General features: G+C 39.1%; 1 protein-coding gene across 8 annotated transcripts in view; it reads left to right on the top strand.

Moving 5' to 3' along the window:
- DOCK10 (dedicator of cytokinesis 10) overlaps positions 1-23,998 on the top strand; it is a 269,317-nt gene that overhangs the window by 93,524 nt on the left and 151,795 nt on the right. For 3 of the 8 annotated variants that reach the window (XM_059393598.1, XM_059393599.1, XM_059393596.1), the window contains exon 1: positions 10,712-10,926. The exons of the other annotated variants lie outside the window; for them this stretch is intronic. In XM_059393598.1, coding sequence (XP_059249581.1) covers positions 10,822-10,926 — 105 coding nt within the window. In that variant the 5' untranslated portion in view covers positions 10,712-10,821. Of the gene's footprint in view, positions 1-10,711; positions 10,927-23,998 lie in introns of those variants that run through there. 8 annotated transcript variants of the gene reach the window in all.

The following is a 23,998-nucleotide window of genomic DNA, read 5'->3' as shown; positions in this document are numbered from 1 at the left end:
CTGAGTATACATAAGGGAAAGAAAATATTTGATTTTTTTTAAGGATTCTTTTACTTATTTGACAGACAGAGTTCACAGTAGGCAGAGAGGCAGGCAGAGAGAGAGAGGGAGAAGCAGGCTCCCCACTGAGCAGAGAGCCCAATGTGGGGCTTGATCCCAGGACCCTAAGATCATGACCTGAGCTAAAGGCAGAGGCTTTAACCCACTGAGCCACCCAGGTGTCCCAATATTTGATTTTATAAATAAGATTTTAGCCCAGTGTAAAGAACATTGCACTGGGACGTGGGGCCCCAGAGGGCACTATTATATGATTTTCTACCTAAGGAAACTATTTAGGTGGACCAGCTTCCAAGTCATGGTTTCTCAAAGTGTAGTCTGCATAGCATCTTCAAATGAATCACCTGGATGTTAGTTACAAAGCCAGATTACTGGGGCCCCACCAGGCCTCCTGAGGTCCTGGAGAGGGTTCAGGAATCCATATTTTTAGCAAACTTCCCATGTGATTCTTGAACACACAGAGAATCTCTCTTAGGGTTCGTATAGTGGTAACTTTCAAAGTCCTACCATTGCCCAGGCTTGGCTCATATCCCCATGGCTGTGTGGCCTCATGTTCTGGCTCCTATTCTTCACTTTACACCTAGTTTCTGTCTTCTTGTATTTCCATAGATTGTTTGATGTGTACCACCATCTCTCACGGGGACTGTGGATGGACAATCTGTCTTAATTGTCTATCAAAGATTATCATTCATACCTGGCATGGACCAGGACCTAGAAATATTTGACAAAGAATTGGAGCCTCTCTGCATTTGCTCGCATTCTTATCAACCAGATTAAATATTTACTGGTGCCCCTGTCAGAATTGTCCCATGTTTGTTTGTTTGTTATTTCAATCCTTCCTGGGTGCCTGACAAGAACAGATAGAGGAGGGTTAATTTGTCCTTTAACTGGGGACCTTGACCTATCATACATCAAAAGGTCAACAATTTACCACAGTGCATACAGCTATACAGGCAAGCCCAACAATTAATTCTCTGCAAAATAGAAAGAAGCCCTTGATTGGAAAAACCGAGACTCTGCTATTATTCTCCAATATCTACCATGCAAGGCATTAAGTGGTTAAATCAGTCTGCTATTAGCTTTGCCTCCTCCTGGCAGAGGCCCTAGGAGATAAGAATGCACGGCGACATCATTAAAGGAATGGTTTGTGGGCAGACTGGTTGCAGAGAGGTTACGTAGGCTATCAGTCAGATGGACCAGCAAACAGTGTTGGTCTGAGTAGTTGGTAACATGTATGCTCTGGGTTTGGCATTTACATGACAATTTGTCTCCTTATCAAAATTGCTTAGGTAAGAATGCTTCATTGCCTTCTCTTTGTAAAGACACATCTTCCTGCAGTAAAATGACCACCGCAAGAATAAAATACATGTGATGCTCATGTTATATAAATTAACAAATCCTACCGTTAGAGAGTCACAACTTCGAAAGACCTTGGCCCTCTCCATAAAACTTGTGTACAATGTGATTTTCAGGGTAATTATTAAACAGGGTGTGATAGTCATCATGAAAGCAAGGTCATTAGCAATTGGAATGACTATAGGAGGCCAATTTTGGGTGCTTGTTTTATTTTAAAAGAAATGACTCTAGTTTGTAGTTAACTTTGCCAGCAATGGGAAGCCAGCATGGGATCCAAGCCAGCCAGCAGAGAGAATGCCTGTCTCTGGGGGAAAATGCTGTTGGGCAGTAGTCCCTATGATCAAAGATAATAGCATTGATTCAGAGTCCTTCTACTTCCATCTTCTGGGAGGCTATGTTTGAATGTCTTCATCTGATCATTTGAGAGGGAAATCATCTGCTTCAATCCAGAATACCTTTCAGTCTTCTTTAAAAGATAGAAGAAAAATTGTCCAGTAGAAAGTATGTTAATTTGAGGTGGATTATTTTTTTAAATAGGAAAAGAACATTAGGTGAAGAATTAGCCACATGACTTTTTATAAGATCATTAAGATTCCAGCTATGTGTGTGTGTGTGTGTGTGTGTGTGTGTGTGTGTATAAATGTATGAAACATAAGCCTAGAGCATCAAATAATATGTTTGCTCTTGTTACTGTCATGCTGTTATGCTCTGGCTTGGAGCATGGTGGCAAGAGAGTGTAAGTTAAGGCATGGTCTCTGTAAAAATGAATGCTTGCCTCTTAGGATTTCCCAGCTTTGTAACAGACCAATGAGAGTGTTTGAGTGTCTTAACCATAAAGCAGAAAAAACTTTAGGATGAGTGATAAACACCTAAATACCCAACAGGACATTGAGAAGAGGGCAAACATTAAAGCTAATCTTCCTCATTTCCTATATAATGTATTAAGATAGTTATTGGCAAGGAGTATGAATACCTCTAGGCTGCAGTGTTTCTCCTGGTAGAAATTTGTGAGTCAATGATGAAGTCCACAATTGAGAAGGAAAAAGCTATCACCCTTTCACTGATTGCTATTAGATTCTAAGATGGGCTCACGAGACGTTGCAAGCAATGAGGTTTTTTTAACCCCCCTTCACTCCCACATCAAATCCTGATTAAGTGGGAAACTTTACCCCCAAGACCTATTTAAATTCAACAATATAAACAATATCATTACAACCTGATATATGTTTGAAGGGCTATGAACTAAATACTATAAATTATTTCAATGCAGTAAAGATCATTTATGCCTACATACATGCACAGACACACAACATGCACACAGTAGCGCACATACACTCACACAAACACACACACAACTGCTGTCTGTTTCTATTTTTGCCATGTCTACATTCTCCCTCAGTGGTTCACACTGCATGGCACCCTTTTTTCCACGAAATTTCTCAATATTTTATACTAAAACAAACACTGAAAAAAAATTTAAATGAATAAATAAATAAAACAAACACTATTTGAAGTGGAAGTTAGAGGATAGAACTGTTATAGTCCACAGACATTGCCCCTGAAAGATTTACATTAGAAATGGGCTTTGTAAAAAAAAAAAAAAAAAAAAAAGAAGAAGAAGAATATATATATATATATATATATATATATATATAGAAAAGAAATGGGTTTTGTTGTGTTCCTATGTTTTAAAGATTTTGTTTCTTTATTTGAGAGAGACCTTGGGCCAGAGGGAGAGCACAAGCAGGGGGAATGGCAGAGGGAAAGGAAGAAGCAGACTCCCTGCTGAGCAGGCCCCCCCCTCCCCTGTCATGCAGAGCTTGATCCAGGAACTCCAGGATTCAGGACCTGAGCCAAAACAGATGCTTAAGGGACGGATCCATCCTGGTGCCCTGTTGTGTTCATTTAAACCCCTCAAGGCTCTCTCAGGGTGACTCTGAGCTGTTCAGCAGGAAGTAGCAAACCTCAGTAAAGAGTGCTGCTGCCTGGGGCCAGGCTCAGGAGAGACCACAGTGAAGAAGGAAGTAGCTACCTGGGCTTTACTTCCTCTAAACAAGCTGGACGGCGGTGAGCTGAACCAAGAGACAAAGCCTTGTTTTGTCCTATGTGACCAAAGCCATGTAGCACACAAACCTGCAGGCAATGGGGAAACCCATCAGAAATGGAAGAGGAAAAATAAAATGGCTTATCTAAATACCCTCTAACAATGGAGGAGTAACCGCAGCACATGGTGAAGAACTTAGCAGGGAGAAAAAGTTGGAATAGAGATAACATGGAATCCAGAGGCATCATGAAAGCAGGTGGAAGTACACAGGAAACTGCTCTACTGGTTGCTCAAATTAGGCTTTGTGGATTCGAGCATGACATCATGTGTAGCTGTCTAAGACTTAACCACCAAGGTTTCAGTTACTCTGTACTCTCAACGGTACTTTTCGGATCATTTTTATCAAGTTGGCTCAGATGCAGTGTCAATGAAACCCAAGTTTCTGTCCTCTGGCTTCTTAGGTTCAGTGAGGATATCATTTGCCCATCATACAGCCTATTCAAATATTGTGCAAATAGAATTAAACATTGTAAAGGTGACCTCATAGGGGTGCCTGGGTGGCGCAGTTGGCTAAGTGTCTGATTCTTGGTTCTGGCTCCGGTTGTGATCTCAGGATTGTGAGATCGAGCCCTGCATCCAGCTCCATGCTCAGTGGGGCGTCTGCTTGAGATTCTCTCTCCCTTTGCTCTTCTCACACCGGCTTACTCTTTCTAAAATAAATAAGTCTTTTGAAAAAATGACCTTGTGATTTGTTGCCTTAGCTTATTGCTTCTGTTTTCTGTGTTTATATATCTGATTACTTGTCCGCCACTATTCATCTTCCAAATTTGTCTCTGCTGTCTCTCCTTAGAGCTGTAACTGTTTTTCTCACTCATATCTCACTGCTGGCTTTTCCCCGGAAGGGAACTATGAGGCAATTTTCTGTCTCCTCTCACTCATTTCTTAGCTCCACTGCAACCAGCATCTTCACTGCCACCAGTGGAAAGGACACTCAAAAGTCAAATACTGTCTTCACATAAACCTTTTTTCTCAGTACATTCATGATGTTAAACTTGTTCTTAAAAAGATCAAGCCCAAAAGCCAAGCTGTAATCCAGAATATGACTCTGTGGAGGTGGTTTTCTAAAGATGTCGTCCCAAGACTCTCTTGTTGTTAAATCAAGTCCTTGTCACTAGCTCAGAAAGAGAGGACGAGCCAGAGAACGCAGGCAGCCTCTAGACACTAACAGTGACCCCTGGTTGTCAGCAACGAGGCCACTACAGGGAACTGAGTTCTATCAATAACCTGAATAAGCCTGGAACCAGGTTCCCTAGCATCTCCAAAAAGGGACACAATCCTGCTGACACCTGTGTGAAGCCCCAAGCAGAGAATCACATTGTACCACACTGTACCCAGATTTCTGACCTGTGATAGCTATGAGATAACAAATGCATATTGATTTAAGCCACCACATGTGTGATAAGCTGTTCCAGGAGAAAGAGAAAACTAATACAAACAGAACTTCCTCAAATATCTATCATCTTAGCATTCAAATTCTTATTTCTTCTAAAATATGGTTAATAGTTCCCATCTTAACTAACTTCCAAGTATCCAGACTCTTATCTATTGAAAATTGCAAACTTACTTTCTCTGTCTGGGCACTATGGAGCCAGACTTGAAATATTATACATACACACACACACACACACACACACACACAAGTATTCATATATTTTCTATGTATATGTATATGCATATATAGGTAAGTCCATACATAAATACAACCTATATAGACCTAATAAATACTCACCATATTCAATAAATGTTTATATATATATACATATAGGAATTATGTGCATGTATGTAAAATACATATATTTTCCTCAATGCCAGGTACTAACACTTATTATTTCATGACAACCTTATAAGCTGTATATGTACCGCTCCATTGAATATATATTTAAAAACAGGCGGACAGAGGCCAAGTAACTTGCCAGAAATATCTAATAGATGGCTGAAGAGAATTCAAATATAGATCTATCTAGATCCAAGACTACAAGGTCCTTTTTTTTCATCTTGCTTATCTTTCATGCTGAATCTTTTTGGACATTCTAGGTCCTACATCCATCTCTGCTCATATACCATGTAGCACCTTCCTTGAACTCCCCACCCAGTGCATCTGGGTGCCCCACTTCCCTGGTCCTTTCCCCCCCCTTTATCTCTGTGCTTTCTCAATGTCCTAAATGGCCTTCCATTTATCCTATGTAAAAGAATTTCAAGACTGTTCTCAATGCTGTGCTACTCTGTTCTCCAAAAATTCAGTTTACTTCTAGACTTTTCAATTTTAACTCTTCTGGTGACTGTCAGCTTCAAATCTCCAGCACTGAGTCTTTCATGAGTTCCAAGCACACATACAACAACATTGCTGGACATCTCTGTTTTCCTGTCTCCTTCACCCAAACTTCGTCATGTCTACATCAGCACTGGTAAGAAAAGAGGTCTTCTCTCTTTACTACCCTATGTCCCTCAGTCATATCATCCATCTCCTTGATGGCAAACTCAGAAACCTGCTGGCAACTTCAAACCTCCCTTCTGGTTAAAAGCTTGGGCTCTGGAGCTGGACTGCCTTGGCTGAAATCCCATATGTTTTACTTACTTACTTCAGACTTTGGACAAATGGCTTAACCTCCCAGGACCCAAATATCTTCCTCTCTAAAACTGTGGTGGTGATAACAATAATAATAATAATACCTAGCTCACAGTGCCACAGGTTTAAGGAGGGTGTTATAAACTTGGGTCAGCATCCAGCACTCAGTACTTGGTCAGTAAGGATCAACTACCATTGATTTTCCATTTAATTGTCAGGTCTCATTTATAATCTCAGTGAAATCTAAGATTGTTTATGTTGCTATGTTTTCTACCCTCCACCATTCTGTTATTACCTGGGTTAATTTTGCTGCCAAATGAATCTTCCAAAGGCAGTACTTTAATTGTAATTCAAAAATCTTCATGTTTCTCATGCCTTTCAGGATACAATAGAAATCTCCTTATCTTGGCATTCAAAGCCTTCCATGAACTGGCCCCTGGCTTCTATTTTCAGTTGCTTCTACCACTCCTCTTCTTCTCAACCATGGTATAGACAGGATGGACTTCCTACTATTTCTTAACCACTCTATTTTGACCTGCTTCTTAGCTTTTGTATTAAGCAGTCATTATGCTTTCTACCTACTAGACAATATGTTGAAAATTTTAAGTGCCATCTCACTTATTTCCACAAAAACTCTGAGGTGACTATTATGCTATCCTTAGTTTACGAAGGATGAGCAAACTGAGCTGAAGATATACAGTGAGGAAGAAATGGACCTAGGGTTTGAATCCAAGCTGATTCCAGATCCCATGATTTTAACCATTCTATCTTATGTCTTCATCATGCTACATTCCTCTTTCCTGGAACGTTCTTTACCCTTCTCCCACCTATTTGACTCCCACCTATTAATCAAAGTCTGCCTTAGGCTCTGTCTTTACTATAAAGCTTTCCTAGATTCCATCAACTCTAGTGAACTCCTTTGTCAGGAGCAAGCTTCTTAAGGCTAGCTTCATATCTCACTAAGCCAGCAATGCCTTGAGTGTAGTGTCTAATAAGTTCTGATGTATTGGTACCAGATCTCTACTAATGAGCTTGACAATGACTCCTGGTGATTGAGCCAACCAATTTCTAATTTCTGTTTATTCTTACCCTTTGTCCTAGGTAGGTTTTTTTTTTTTTTAGTTTCTAACACATTTATGAAATTAAGCAGGAAAGGAATTTATTGGGATGGTATGGAGTATTACAGAATGCTGGAGAAACAAACTTGGTCTGAAATCAAGGAAGGCACAGCCCAGTGCAGGTCTCCAGTGGAGCCGTCCCATGCAACAGCACACTCTATGCTACAGGATTTCCTCCTCCTTTGCAGTCACCCCAAGTCATGCCTATCTGACATCTCCATCTGTGGCCTGGCAATGTCTTGTTCTGCCGGTATTTAAGAGAGCTTCAGTCAACAGCTAGGCAAGGGGACAGATGAGTCATTCTCACTTTGCAGAAGTCAAGAAGTGGGAGGGACTCCAGGATAAAGAACTGTGGTGCCTAAAGAGGAATAGAGGAGAGACTAAATGCAAATTTTAGAAAGAGAGGAAGCCACACAAGAATTGCTCAATATTACTAAATGCTTCATTACAAGACAAATTCCTATCTCCTAAAATCACAAGTTGGGGATTTAGGCTACCATGGATAATAAGGTTCATGGATGGACTTCAGAGATTTGAGACCTCCAACTATGCACGCACATTTTCTGAATACTAACATCTTTCTGGGAGTGAGTCTGAAGATTTTATTGGATTCTCAAATGGGTCCATAATCGAAAAATGGTTGCAAAACACTATTTTCAGCTCTTAAAATAGAAGCATAATCTTACCCCAGGAAATCAGGTGACCAGAGGCAGACTCTGATAATGTCTTAAAAGAAACAAGTTAAATCTGAAAATTCTGCATGTCTGTGCTCATCTAACAGATGCCAAAGAATTACTTAGAGGGTAAAATCCTTCCGGAGCTGAAGACATATATTGCTAAATATTCAGTGACCATGGAACAAAAGGGCTAGTCTGCATGGAATCCCTGTTTGCCCAAGGTAGTTTTAAAATGATGATACAGTTTACGTCCCCGCTTCTTATTTTTATAGTATCTTGTTATTTTTCTCATAGTTCTTGAAAGACGCTTCGTCCACACTTTGACAAGGAACAATCACTATCTCTTTCTCCATCTTATACAAATCACTGCCTGACAAGGTAGAAATAGATGATGAGTGCCTCAAGTCTGGGGTGTACGGAGGTGCTTCAACTAAGTCTGGTTATTACTGGGGCCCGGGAATGGCCCGGGTTAGTTAACAACAACTGTGATGCAGGGGGAGGCTTATTAAATAAGCAGATGGCATCTACTTGGGCCATTGTGGTTTGGATGAGCTGGTTAAGTGAGAGTTTTCCTGAAGATCATCACCTTCAGTACAGAATCGAGAACTGTGTTTGCAAAAGTGACTTCTCAGAAAGGCGTTCCTGAGAAGGCCTTTTCTTTTCTTTTCTTTTTCTTTTCTTTTCTCGGGAAAAATGTCTTATTCTATTTTCTCTATGGCCAAAAATTTTTTTATAAAAAATAAATAAAGTGTTGGGGGAGAAGGAGGCTTTCTGAGGAATAGACACTTGCTGGAAGACCTGAAGGAAGTTAAGGGAAAGCCACAGGATATCTAAGAGCACTCACTTCCGGGTTGCTCATTACATCATTCAAGGCAGCCACTGTGCACCTGCACCATTAAATGTGTTGAGCAAATGAATGAGAAGACGGGGCTCTGGAACAAAAGTCTCCACAAAAACCACACTCTATTTGCTCATAGTCCCACATTGCCCTAATACTCCTTCTTTCTGGCTTTAGCTTAATACTTCTTCCAGCTAGGGCATGAGCAAAATGTGTGAGCTAGTTAACAGCCTGGTTATTTTTCTTTCTTAAAGGTCAAAATTTCCAGCGTATTGAGAACTCTTTGCAAAGAAATTGCTCTCCTGGTTAAGTGTCTTGTCTGTATCCGCAATGTACCCATACTGTGCTTTATACAGGGGTGCCTTTGACAAATATCTTAAGAACTGACCCTCCCTAACATAAAAACAGGCATAATTACTCTCTTCATAGGACTCCTTCTTTAGGACTCTCATCCTAGGAAGTTGGCAGGGCTTTCTTCTATCTTGGGGGTCATAGAGATCAGTCCTCAGGGGAAATACTCCTTCAATCATCTTTGTGACCCACATAGTGCTTCGTGGACAAGCAGTGGTTCCTTTAGCATCTTCATCAAACTTGTCGGCAGCGCTATTGACTAGGTCCATGCTCCAGGTGAAGAAACAAAATCTTCAACTGAACAGCCATCTCACACAGTCTTTTTTGACTCAATCTTTCAAATGTTTCATCTTATCAGTGAATTGCTAGTCCTGTGGTCTTCAAATATTTCTTACCTCATACACTTAGTAGAAAAAGCTTGACCACACTCCCATAGTCTATGTTTATTTATACAAATTAATAGAGTTCTTATCAATAACTCAAATTTCAAAACACAATATACATAGGGGACTAGGTTCACAGTTAAGCATAATAAATTTAAGTCCCTCATTCATTTTTTAATAAAGATTTTATTTATTTATTTGAAAGAGAGAGAGAGACAGCGAGAGGGCATGGAAAGGTGTAGGGGGGTGGCAGAGGAGTGGGAGAAGAGGGAGAGGGAGGGGAGACTCCCCACCAAGCAGGGAGCCTCACACGGGGCTCCATCGCCAGACCCTGAAATCATCAATTGGGCTGAAGGCAGGCGCTTAACTGACTGAGCCACCTAGGCACTCCAGTCCCTCATGTTTTCTTTTATTAAACTTAATAGTTGTATACTGAGAAACTTCTGAATGCCAAGCACTGTTCTCATCACAGAAGACATGGTACATGAAACTGACAAAATCTCCACTCTGTGGAGCATAGAGTCGAGTGCAGGACGACAAACCATGAGTAACATAAATAAGTAAAATATCTCGTAGTGTCACATGCTAGAAAGTGTCATAGAGAAGAATAAAACAGGAAGGAGAATTCAGGTAGGTTTGAAATGAGAGTTGTAGTTCGAAATAGCCACCCAGAAAAAGTGAGTACAGATTAAGGAATTAACTATTTGACTATTTGTAACCATTTGGCATAGGCAAGGTGTCCATGTCAATATTTATTATATTAAATAGCAGTAGAGTACAATTTATTTAGATAACTAATATGAATAGAATTCTCATTTCTCCTTGTGCCCTAAGTGACCCTCTTGGAAGACCACTAACTGAATCTACACTCGTATGAGCAATACTTGAAACAGACTCCTCAGATCCCAGGTATATTATGACAGCTTCTCTTTGGGATCCATTCAGAGTGGTGAAGTCTGGCAGCTGTTTCAGTGGCAGACATGGAACCCTATAGTAAATCAGCACTTTAATTCAGTCTGGACTTGGTTCCATGGGTGATTTTACATCCCATGATTTATTTACCTGTGAGCTAAATAAATGTCCAGATAAATGTCTTAAATGTCCAAAGCCATTTTGTGTTTTTGCCGTACTCTAAAGCAGGTGACTAGGGAGAAGACGCACACAGAAGCATATCAGAACAGCTAGTAGTGACAGGAAGCGGTAACTTGTTGGGTTTTCTTTTCCTTTCTGTTGAGTTATGGTAATATAGCATGAGCATTTCCCTTTTCACCAGAGAAGGAGGATTTGTTCAGCCTGGTGAAGCTTCAGAAGGAAGGTGTTTTACGAAATTTGTATTTTTTAAATATTTTGTGACTCAAATAACAGGAAACAATGAGCTTCAGAGGAAAGGTTTTTAAACGGGAGGCCAGTGAATTTCGGAAGAAAAGAAGAACAGTAAGGAGAATAAATCAAGAAGAAATCCACAGATTAGGCTCTGTAGGTATCTAAATGTCAATGTTTGTTTCTAATCTTTTCTTCAATACTCTAAAAACAGAGAGAGATTAGCCGTGGGTGGTGGGTGTTCTAACGTAGGTGCTGGGCAAGGTCCTAGATGAACAGAATATTCTATTTGGTTCATAAACATCCTCTTTTATTTACATGATTGTTTTTGAATTACTTAATCTTTATTTTAAAATGTATTGATAGAGAATTTAAAAAGTTAAACTATTACTAGAATATTAGTAGACTATTTTCATTTTTAAAGAAAGCTTATAATCTCCTCAATTATGACCTCAATTGATGACTTGTATGTAACTGTAGATTTTTTTTTCTTAAATTACTGCTCTATTTTGATCATATATCACTCGTTTGTTTTAAACTTCTTCAAAAGAATGATCTAAATTATGAAAGTGTACATAAATCTTTGATTAAATGAGCCAAGTAAGAAAGTAAAAAATAGTAAGTTTTAAAGGTTAAAAATATTTGGTTTCTTTATGGTTAAAAATGTTTCTGCCTTATTATTGTTGCAAACAAAATGAGTGCTCTGGAAATGTGTACTTATTCTAGAATTCTAGACATCTATGTATAGGAACTACCGTGGCTGAATATCAGGGCCTCTTGCTGGGGTACATCAGTGACTCGCACGTAACGTGGAAGGTCCATGTTATATGGTAAATGGCTGTGACAACATCATGAGGCCGCTCTTCTTACAGGAACGTTCATTTTACGGAGCGGTTCAGGGTTTGCTTGCTTTCTTCAGGGTGGGGGTTCTCAGCCTCAGCACTATTGCCATTTTGGATCCAAGCTATCCTGGGCCAGGCTGTCCTGGCCATTGTGAGATGTTTAACAACATCCCTGGCCTCTGTGCACTACATGCAAACACTCACTCCCGGTTGTGACAATCAAAAATGTCTTCAAATGTTGTCAAATGGCCCCTGGAATAGGGAGGGTGAGTGCCCTGGTTGAGAACTCCTGCTCTAGGGGTAAAGAATCTTTTGTTCATATAAACATCCTTAATCTAGAAATAGAGCAGCTTTTTAAAAATTACATAGATAATAATGATTATTTATGGTCATGTATTGAATATGAATAATCTAATTAATGAGTAGTCACTCAGCCCCTGATAGACCAAAGTCAGGTACAAGAATATTAGTGATTCTGTTTACACGGGCAATGTATTTGGTGTTACGGACAATGTATTTGGTGGTAATTTAACGTGAAAAGAATTTATCAGAGGTCTGGCTCACAGGACTGGTGGCGTGTTGTTGTTGGTCGGTTTCTGTCTTCAGTATCTCAGTGGTGTATGTCTCCCTTTGGGAAACACAGCCAAATGAGCCCTTCAGCCTTGTTCCCATATCACTGCACCCAGCATTTCATAAATGAAATACACAGAGTCCTAAAACCAACCTCTTGGTCCGGATGTGTCCACTGTGGATCCCTACTTGTGTCTTGTCTACTGGCTTGCAAACCCCTCATCCACTATTTACTATGAGCCTGTTAAAAAGGATAAGTGCTTGAACGTTTGGTTGGTTTGGGATGATTAACCTTTAGAACAGTCAAAAAATATATAATTTCCCAGTTGCCTTTAGAAGTTCTGCGGGTGACGTTACTGTGAGATTGACTTCTAGTGACCAGTAAGAGAGACAACAGGCAGGAGAAAATCTGCCTATCTCAAAGGGACCACACACACAGCCTGGCAGTAGGACAGTCCCCAATGTCTCACCATATAATGAAGCTAATCATTCTAGGAATTATCTTAATTGAATTTGAAGGTATTGCTACTGAGCACTATGGGAAATGCAGCCAGTAAAGAGGGAGTTTTCCCACCGCATTCAGTAGCTATGCATTCACATTTAATTAAGATCATTCATACTGTGATTAGCTTTCTTCTGTGGAAGGCACTGGGGACTTTCCGCCACTGCGGCCTGCCTTGTTCTTCCAGAGATAGGCGTATCTTCTTTCCCAGGTGCTCTCTTCTGTAGAGCAGGGGATTGCTCAATCCACCCGAAGTATTATACAGAGATGTGGGTTTTATTTTTGGAAAACAGAATTCAAAGAAGTGAAACACATCATTAAAATGCTGGGGGGTCATTCTATCTGTGTCTCACCTTCCCTCTGTATGCCCTTGGGCCGATTACTGAAAGCACTCTGAACCTTAGTTTACTCTTCGATAAAAATGTTCACAGCAATACCAGTCTGTCTTAAGATGGTTCATTGGAATTCAGTTTGAGCATGGTCACCACGAAGATGATTAGTGGGGGGTAACAAATGTTATGTTGTGTTAGTAAAACCAAGTAGAGTATTTCCATTTCCAAGGGCAAGGGAGGGGGGATATAATTGTAGTGACATTGCCTTCTCAGTGATGGTGACTGAAGCCACTGGACTGTAGAGGTGACACCTTCCTCCTGGGAGCCTTGGAAAAAGCTGGAGTGACAGAGTCACTCAGGAGACAAAATTCTGAACTGCATCAAAATGGCACTCAGGGGGTCCCAGATGGCTCTATGTGTTATGCCTTAGAAATGACTAGTGGTTTTTTACCCACACCTTATCCAAAGTACCCAAAGCCAGACTATACTTTCCACAGCACTATTATCTAAGCTTTCTAAAAACGAAGCCAATATCTCTAGGCAAGCTTCAGAGATGACTTGATAGGAGATAAGAAAGAAGCAATTCAAATAACAAAATACCCAACACATGAGGACAAGGCTTAAGGTTATGTCAGGGAATATAAAATACTTTTTTTTGAATTTTGGGGTATACTCATAGTGTAGTGAAAGGAGAGAAGATGATTGTGGTAGGTAATTATGATGGATTATCTGTTTTTGTTGTGATCATGTGCATTTTGAATTTGACAAACCAGTTATTGTTCTAAGGCAAATTTAGAATTGGTTTCATTCCACAGTAATCTGGAATGCTTAACTAGAACACAGTGATTTCCTAAAAGGCATACAGCCCAAACCTGATACTCTCGTAACACACAGACCCACCATTTTGTTTATTTCATTTCCTTCAGATGCTGTTTGAAGCTGTTTATTTAATTCTGTTGGAATTTTTTTTTTAATTTATTTATTTGACAGACAGATCACAAGTAGGCAGTGAGGCAGGCAGAGAGAGAGAGAGAGGAAAAGAAGCAGGCTCCCCGCTGAGCAGAGAGCCCGATGCGGGACTTGATCCCAGGACCATTGATCCCAGGATCATGACCTGAGCTGAAGGCAGAGGCTTTAACCCACCGAGCACCCAGGCGCCCCTCTATTGGAATTTTTAGTTGTTTTGGAATTTTATCAATCCAATTTGTAAGGGTACTATCTAGAAAGCCCTTGATATATTTTAATCCACCTGTTCACAGTTGATATACTGTAAGAGACAGCAACTGCATCATAAGAGAAATTCAAGGAAAATGAAACTTACTTGTTAGATCATCAAGTAGAACTATTCTCTTAATTTGTGGAGTGTGTATGGTACTCTATGGTTGTTTTTTTTAAAACTGCTTGTCTATTTTTATTTTTTTTTTAACCAATCATTCGGTATGATCTCTAGTGCATAGGAAGTCAGTAAAAAAAAATAGTTTCCTCCCTAAGTTGCATGTCCTAATTTGGAAAGATTAAATACACGGTCAAGTTGAATTATTATATCAATTATCTGTACAATCAGGAAAAAGATGCAAAATACACCTAAATAAATGTAAGTTGTTATCTTTACGTTGTTACTGGCTTGTGGATTATTAATCTGCAGGATTTGAAAGTATTTGGAAAACTTTGTATACATGTGAAAATTCTTGCTCTGGTCTTTCGTAATAGCCTTTTAGCCCTTCAGGAGAAAAGTGAAAACTATAGAAAGAAAATCTAATAACATCTTTAACATATCTCTCACACACATCATTTTATAAAATATGTTGTGCTATTGTCTTTTAAGTCCATTTTTAATCTATTCTTACACATTTGTGAACAGCCTTTCTCCCTAGTTATCTATGCTACCTTTTTACTGTTACCCCTCATTTATATAGACATTCACAATATTTCATAATGAGCCAGTTAGCTGAAAGGAAGCACAGGCGAGGGTCTCAGTATTATGGGTGCAGATAGCAATGAAACAGGACCAGATTCCAGGTTCAAACAATGGAAAGCAGTGCTGAGAGTTATAAATAGATGATTGGAGAAAGCAAAAAAAAAACTGAAGTAATGGGGGGGGTGGAATCTGAATTCAATCTGACCATGTAAATAGAGAAGTGTAAATTGAAACTTGATCTGACCCAAGAACCTAGGAAGGGTAGCAAGGGTAGCAAGAAGGAGCAGCCAGCTCATGTGCCAGGTAGATGCAGAGACGACGCTTTTAAATGGACCCAGGAGAGGTGCTTGCGACTTAAGCAAAAGTGAGCTTACTCTCCTCAAGACCAACTGCCAAGAGAAGGAGAGGCATTAAGCCAGGAGGAAAGCGAGTTAGAGGAGAACTGCCAATGTGGCAGAGTCAACTTCATGATGATGCCCTCTATTACATCTGAGCAGGAGGTGGACCGATTGTCAGGGAGGGCCATGCACAACAAACGGGAAGTAATGCCATTATCCTGATAGCTCTTCTTTCCCAGATGGTGGTAATGGCACAAATCTTCATGAACGTAGAGATTCCCCAATTAGTGACAATTTCCGTTGTGGTTTTTGACACATTCATTAGCTAGCATTCAATGTACATTTCCTTAATATATCTTTTATTTCCTTTTCTTCATCCTCCTTACCCACTTACAAATATTATTTGGTCCTCTTTTGACTATTGCCTTCCATGAGGTGCCCAGGGACCTCACACCAGCCTCCAGATGTCTTTCACTGCAAAAATTCTCAAAGGGAACAGAATTAGTACTCAAAACGATGACTGTGTTTCAGCAGCTTCCCTGCAGTGTCAGGGCATGTGGGGGGGAGGGGGGGATGTTTTCTGTTTTCTATTCCTGCAACGCCATGACCTTGGCTGGTGGAGTGGGGAGGACCATAGGTCTTTCACACTGAGCTGGGTTGAGATATCAGTTCCTGAGGAAGTCCCCAGAATCCACATTTCTGGATCTATAAAATAAAGCAATAATGATCTCTTCTAGGTTTCATAAGGATACTCAGTGAGAGAAAGTGTTAACTACTTATCATGGTCCTAGGTGAGACTGATAATTAAAAGGATCCTGCTTACGTGATGGTCCAGGGCATGTGATCCTAGCAAGGTACATTCAATACTTTCCACCAGCATCCTGAATCTTGAGCAGAAAGAGGCCAGAGTCCCACACAACTGTCCATTAGTTGCACACTGAGACCCACCAAGACTGGCTCTACTGGGGGTGGGGAGAGAAGTCTGCAGAGGCAAATAAACTGCTAGTACAAAAAGAAAGCAGGGCAGATGTTGCCTGGGCAAAAAAAAAAAAAAACAAAAAAAAACAGATGCCCAGAATACACATTCAATCTCAAGTAACCAAAAGTAAGAAAGGAAATAAAAGAAGGAACTAACTGTCATTATGGAGAGATTTACTGACCATATAGGACACATGCTGTTGACAGAACTACTTACATTTTTGTGTGTGGCATGTATGTGTTTATGTGTATGTGTGTGTATATATGTATATATATATTTGCACACACACATACACACACACTCCTCACACTCATCCTGAAAGTTCATTGGTATGATGGTTAACATATTAAAATAGTGTTAAAGGTTAAGCCAGTGGCAGCTTTCATCACAGATTTCATATAAATTAATCTAAATTTCCCAGCAGTTGGCTCTACGACATTACTTTGTCTGCTATCAGGCAGACTTGTAATTGGGTTGTGATGTATTTTTAATGATATTTATTATCTTTCAAGTGTTTCTAGAAAACTGAATTAGACATATAATTAAATTCGATCCAGATCTTCTTGGACATTTTCTACTTCTTTATAAGCACCAGTGTTAGATGCAGAAGCAACCACTCTTATTTTCTTAACCATCATTTGCTACACAAAAATGTGAGAATTTTGTCGTACTGCTAAAAGGTATATATCATCAAATTTCCTTATTAAAGAAAATAAGACTGTAAAGGTCAGTTTGAAAGTACACCTTACATCAGAGATTCTAAAAAGCTCATTGGTGTGCTTAGTTATCCCAATGACATTAAGGGTTAACAAAATGGAATGTTCTGATTTTTCTAACTGTAATGTTTGTGTTGAATGTGACGACTTTATCTTTCTTTATATTTGTAAAGGGCTTTATAATTTACCAACTTTAACCTGCTTCATTTCACTGAAATGGACTAAGACATTTTAAATGTTACTACTGGTTGATTTCTTCTGCGATCTCTGTCCGTTTTTGTTACCAAGGGAACCATTTCCAAATTCAGCTTAATCTGAGCCTGCCCAGCTGTACAGTTCGTAACTTTGATTTAGCTAGTGTTTTTCCATTCTCATGAAACTGTGTACTTCAAGACAGAGAGAAGGTTAAAAGGTCAGTATGAGATGGCTTATTCCTTACTTAATCATTTCCTTTTTGGTAAGGAAAACTAGTCTTGTTTTCTGAAGCTCAAACATTTGAGAGGTTGTCCAGTAAAACTCCCTTTGATGAAAGGCTGAATTAATCTGTCACACGACCACTGGCTGACAGCTGTGGACATGGATACAGCTGTGTGGGCTCTCTCCAATTTTCTCATTTATTTTAAACACAGATAGTGTGGAAGTTGGTTCCGTTCCAATTGCACTAAGGCCAAAGGGTCCTGGATTGAGTTAAGGTCTCAAGAATCCATGTGTCATTTGTATTTTTATTTCCTCTAAGAAATTCAACCAGTTATCTTGATAATGCTTAAATTAGTTAACAGCTGTGTTGTTTCAGATTTGTTTTAGAGATCTTGAGATTGGAATTCTTTTTAGAGTTTCTCTAAAAACCCTGTGGATCTTCATTGTTAGCTTTTTGCTTGTCTGTATGCCAAGATGTGAAGAGGATGTTTAAATAATTGGAATGTCATGCCTTGATAGAGTCTACTGTATTGGTCTTGAAGTAAATATCAACTTTTATTTGTTTGTTCTCCTGGATCATTAGTCAAAACGAATGGTTTTGTAAACTGAAGAAGGCACTCAGATGTAAATTAATTCTGTCATGAATATTCAAATTAGAATAAATGTACCGATATCTGGAAAGGACAAGGCTGATTGAGGAAGACTGAGAAAGTCTCAACTAGCATAACAGAGGGTATGCATGTTACAGAAAGGATATAAAAGTTCTCAAAGGCAGGGTGGACAATCTTTTTTTATAATAGTGTTCCCTGAAAAGATCAGATTTTTTGAAAAGGAGGACCAAAGGAATAGTACTAGTTCAGATCAACAAACTAGAGTGACCCTTACCCCAGTGGTGAGTAACCAAAGCTTAGCTCCGTAATTATACTTAAAATTTAGAATACAAATATGTGGCCTTCCAAAATGAAGAATTTACTGTTGTAGTGGTTCTCCATTCTTCATCCCATCCAACCACTTTCCCTGATTAGTCCTTAGTGATCCTATTGACTCAGAGTCCCAACAAGCTTGACCTGCATGAATGTAGCTTAGAGCTACAGAAAGAAATTCTGTATCTACAACCTGATTGTACTCTAGGTATTTATATTTGAAAAGCCAATGAGTTTAATACTAAACTCATTTTAATTCAATAATGTTTTAATCCAGAAGTGTAAATAACTGAAAATATTTTCTAGGCTATCTCTCAAGGAAAGTAAAAGGTAGAATTTCAAAGTTACCTTCATGTGTTGATATATGTGATTTAGGTAGATTTCCTTTTTTTTTTTTTTAAGATTTTATTTATTTATTTGACAGAGATCACAAGTAGGCAGAGAGGCAGGCAGAGAGAGGGAGAGAGAGGAGGAAGCAGGCTCCCTGCCAAGCAGAGAGCCCGATGCGGAACTCGATCCCAGGACCCTGGGATCATGACCTGAGCTGAAGGCAGAAGCTTTAACCCACTGAGCCACCCAGGCGCCCCCCTTTCTTTTGCCTTTGAGGGGTAGAGCAGCCAGACTTCAAGAAAGTCACAGAAGAGACATTGCCCTTTTTTTAAAAAAAAAGTCAGTGTTTTCCTTATGTTACTACTTCTTTTGCTTCCACAGAATCACTAGAAATTAAGGGCTTTTTTTTTTTAAAGGAAATTTATATAATATATATAGAAACATGTACCACAGTTTCTGGTACATGAAGACAAATTTAGTGTAATGAGTTTAACTGGTTGGTTGGTTTGACTTGGTTTTGTTATGTGCTTTTGACTAAAACGTGTGGGGTAATTTTCAGTCCTTTTCAGTAAAGACAGTTCTCTATATTTGTCTGGCATTTAGCGGTTCACTTACTCCCCTCCCTCATACTTCATCTCCCTGATCCTTGTAATAACACTGCTGCAAACAGGAAGTTGCCCTTTGACTCATTTAAATCAAAATCACTCAAGCACAACGTAAATACCTTGTCCCAGGTACATAGCTTGTAGGTAAAACACTGTGACCCTCCAACTAGAGATCCTGACTTCTATTCTTTTGCCACAATGACCAATGCACAGAGATGTTTAAGTAACTTAGCAGATGTCTGAGGTTCCCTACAGAGCTCAAAATACTTTAGTTAATACATTGCTAATTGTTCTTCTCTTTTTTGCTGACATTCGATTCTAGGACCACATACATAATCTGTAATTATTTTCCCCAGTCTTCTTTCCCCAGTGTTTTATATATCTTTTTTAATTACTTGAAGCTGTTCCTGGTTGAAATTCCATGTGAAGTCCCCTCTGTGACTTTTTTACTGTTCCTCTCTGATGGATCTTCCAAGGGTAAACAGTTTTAAAATCAAATAATTCCCCAGTGTTTCCATGGAGGCATGATAGTTTTGAAAGACCTAGTTCATTTTTTAACCACAATCAAAGCAATACATGTTTGTTACAGAAAAATTTGGAAAATTTGAGAAGGCAAAAGAGTAAAATCCTAAATGTCATCTCCCATCCAAATATAAATAACTAATAGCATTTAGATCTATATCTCTAATCTTTCTTTAAATTGTTTAGATATTGTGCAGATTAGGTTTAAATTCCAGTGTACAATATTTATTCCCACTTTTATTTAATAATAATACATAAGCAATTTTGCTTCTTATTACCAACTTCCCAAAAGTTCAGTTGTAATGTCCATGTACTGTTTCTTAGAATGGATATACCGTAATTTCCTAATCATTCCCTTAGCCTCAGTGATTTATTATTTCCCATTTTTAGCTGGTCTTGTCCTTCAGACCTCACTACCTCTTAGAGACTGAAGTGTTTTGGATTCAGTCTTTCAAATCACAATATATGTGCATCTTGAATCCTTGTTTCTCCTTTTGTAGACATGCTTGTCTTCTTGGACATCTTGATCATGGACTGCAGCCTTCTCACATTTTCCCCTCAAAAGCCAAACATATTCAAAACGTCATTACTACCTTTACTAAAGAATTGAAGAGTTACAAGGAGGAAACAAAGGAAGATACTACACAATCATTCATTAGTGTGTTTTAATCCACATCCTATTTCCAATGTCCTTTCCAAAGCCCATTACAGCAGCAAGCCTCTGTCTACTACACACAAGTCTGAAAAATATCAATCACTGGTTTTAAATTTTTTTTTTATTTAAATTCAGTTTAGTCAATATACAATATATTATTAGTTCTGGGTAGAATTTAGTGGTTCATCAGTTACATGAACACCCAGTCCTCATTATATCAAGCACCCTCCTTAATGCCCAGTTACCCCTTCCCCTCACCAACCTCCCCTCCAGCAACTCTCAGTTTGTTCCCTATAGTTGAGAGTCTCTTATGGTTTGCCTCCCTGTCTGTTTTTATCTTATTTTTCCCTCCCTTCCCCTATGATCCTCTGTTTTGTTTCTTAAATTCTGCATATGAATGAAATCATATGATATTTGTCTTTCTCTGACTTATTCTGATTAGCATAATACCCTCTAGTTCCATAAATGTCATTGCAAATAGCAAGATTTTATTCTTTTTGATGAGTGAGTAATATTCCATTGTATATATACACCACGTCTTTATCCATTCATCTATCTATGGACATCTGGGCCCTTTCCATAGTTTGGCTGTTGTGGATATTGCTGCTGTGAACATTGGGGTGCATGTGCCCCTTTAGATCACTATGGTTGTATCCTTTGGATAAAAACCTAATAGTGAAATTGCTGAGTCATTGGGTAATTCTATTTTTAACTTTTTGAGGAACCATTGTTTCTGAGCAACAGCTCTAGTGTCTTCACTTTGGGGATATGACCTCCACCATCCTGCCTGCCTTCCTTATCCCTCTTGGATTAAGGTCAATATTTTTTCTCCATCTTGTTCCAAAGATAATATTGCAAAGACATACACTTACACGTCTTGGCTTGTATGTGTAGTTATTTCTTTAAAATACGGTCTCAAAAAAGGAATTCCTGGGTCCAAAGATATAAACTTTTTTACTCAAATATTTATTGAATGCCTCCTCTTTGCTCTTTATACACATTAAATTTGCAATTTAAGTGCTTTAAATTCATGACTAAGGGAAATTTAAACTCACAGACTTTACTTAACGCTTACGGAATTAGTACTATGGGTTTGGTGCTAGTCTAAAAGTGTAACCTATATTACCTCATTTAATACTATAACATAGCTCCTACTAAGATGTCCATTTTACAGATTAGAAACTAAGGCACAGAGATTCTAATTAACATGTCCAACATCCCATTGCCCATAAGCAGCAATTCCAGAGCTAAAACACCAAGGGTTCTGGTTCCAGAGTAAAAGTTACACTCTATTCATCTCAGCATAAAACACTTATAATCACACTCCACTTTTTACTTTGGACTCCCCTAAAATAAGGCTGGGTGGTCTAGTTTATTTCTTAGTTAAATTGTACTTCTATTCTAGGTTGATAATTTAGTTATTTTACTTGTCATTGTTAGACACTTTCAAATGCTGAGATCTTCAGTCGTCATTTCTTCACCCATTTGATTTTGAATTATAATTATGAAATTAATTCAGATCCTTGCAACAGTATACTATGTCCTTGAAATTTGCGTCTTTAGCTAAGGCACAATCTGCTCCTTCAAACCAAATTAAACGACTCTTGACAGCCTGGGTTATTACTACAATGGCAGGTTTATCGACTCTAGGAGTAAGATATTGTGCTGACATTCCATGAGAAGTTGTAGAATAAGTAGAAGGAAGGAAAGCCTTTGTTTTTGTGACAGGAGCCCATTATGCTGCTGAGAAGTTGAATTGGAGGAGAGCTGAGGATTTGAGAAAGTAGATCAAACAAATCCCTCAATATTTATGAGAAGAACAGGGTCCCTTACCACTGCAGTGCAACACAGTTCCGCTGCATGATAACAGGTATTGGTGGGTGCCTTTTCCCATGCCTGGAGAGATTTTAGAACAGCTAATGAAATTCATTAGTCATCTGAGAGAGAGCAAGAGTAAAAAGCACTATAAAAATCCAATCCAATTCAGGGTAATCTTGGCACATGCCTTAGCCCAGTTGGTGTATTTCCAAAAGAAAGAGGCACATTAAATTCAGGAGGGACAATCCAACTGTTCTAAAGCTATAAATCAATGCTACTTAGCTCTCATTTTTGCTCAACATCTCTGCAAGGAGCCATAGTGAGAAATTAACTGATTCCACCATGCTCATATACATGTGTCTCTTTGACCGAAACACTGAGCAGACAGCTCTCTTGCTCCAGAGAGAACTACTCGTCACATGACCTGAACCCTCACCATCACAGATGCATAAAGCCTTCATGCCAAGCATAGCCAAATCCCAGGCCCTAGGTGCTACGGGGTATATCATTGTTATTTTCATTTTTAAACCTCATATCCACAAAATTAAGAAACACTGGATGTTTTGCATGCTGCACCTTGACTAACACATTTCCTGGAAAGATAGAACTTTACTAATCTGTCCCTCAGAAGTCAAAAAATTAATGCATTATTTGAAGCAGCTCTGCTAGGTTTTGCAGCCCTATGACAAAATAACCTAAGCGCAACATTTAAACAGGAAAAGCTTAATAAATGTTATTCGCTGATTGGCTGATATGTCCTAGCCTTAAATGATGTAATAAAAATATACCTTCCAGCAGAAGTTTTTAGGCTATGCCTTTTATTAGGTGCATCAAGGAAGGTGGGGATGTAATATCTCTACGGTTTTATTAACACCCTGTGACTTGCGAGCTCTGATTTTCCCATTGTACTAATTGAGTTGGGGCTAATTCTAGGTAGAGTGTGGGCCACCTGAAACATCTTCTCTGAAGGTCTTCTTGACTCCAGCTTGATATTAATGGTCACATTGCAACTAAGGGAGATAAAATTAAAAGGAGAGTGAGAACAGGATGGTAAAAGGCCCCTGAAAACATATTCTGTCATTTGCTTTTAAACCCATAAGTTGCAACACATACTAATAAGAAGTGACACTCTCACAGTCCTGTTCATGTCGAAATGAGGACAGCGAGAAGAAAGTCTTGGTAGTTACATTACGGGCTATTGGTATGTGAGCACTGAAGGCCAACAACATCTGCAAACTGGAGAACCAGTGAGGGAAAGGGACATAACCAACGAAATCTATGGTTCATTTGCTACGTTTCATGCACAAACACAATTTTAAAAGAAGAAGGGAAAAAATAGAGGTTCCCAAACAAGCTACATATTTCAGACTTGAAGGTCTGAGGGAGCAGCATGTGACATTACAGGGTAAGAGATCTTAGAGGCAGAGCATTGAGGTCCGTAGCTGAGCTCCACTGAATCACCACTACTTGAAGACATTCAAAGCCAACTAAAAATAAACTAAAATAAAGCCAAATCTAACATCTGGAGCCTGCATTTGCCTCATGAGCCATGAGTCTGTGGTCCTTGAGATCAACCTTGGCCTGGGAAAACAGGGAATCAGAACTTAAAACAAATCTACATAGAAGAATCAAGTCAAAAGGCAGGGGTTCTAGGACTTTTTTTTAATTACCTTATTCATGCCATAGTGTCTCTGTGTCTTATGCTACGAAACAGTGAACATTTCACACAGCTCTTTCCCTAAAGAGGTTGTGTGGGACAAA

The sequence above is a fragment of the Mustela nigripes genome, chromosome 3 (genome assembly GCF_022355385.1).
Source record: "Mustela nigripes isolate SB6536 chromosome 3, MUSNIG.SB6536, whole genome shotgun sequence".
Taxonomy (NCBI): Eukaryota; Metazoa; Chordata; class Mammalia; order Carnivora; family Mustelidae; genus Mustela; species Mustela nigripes.
This window is presented reverse-complemented; position numbering and strand designations above follow the sequence as displayed.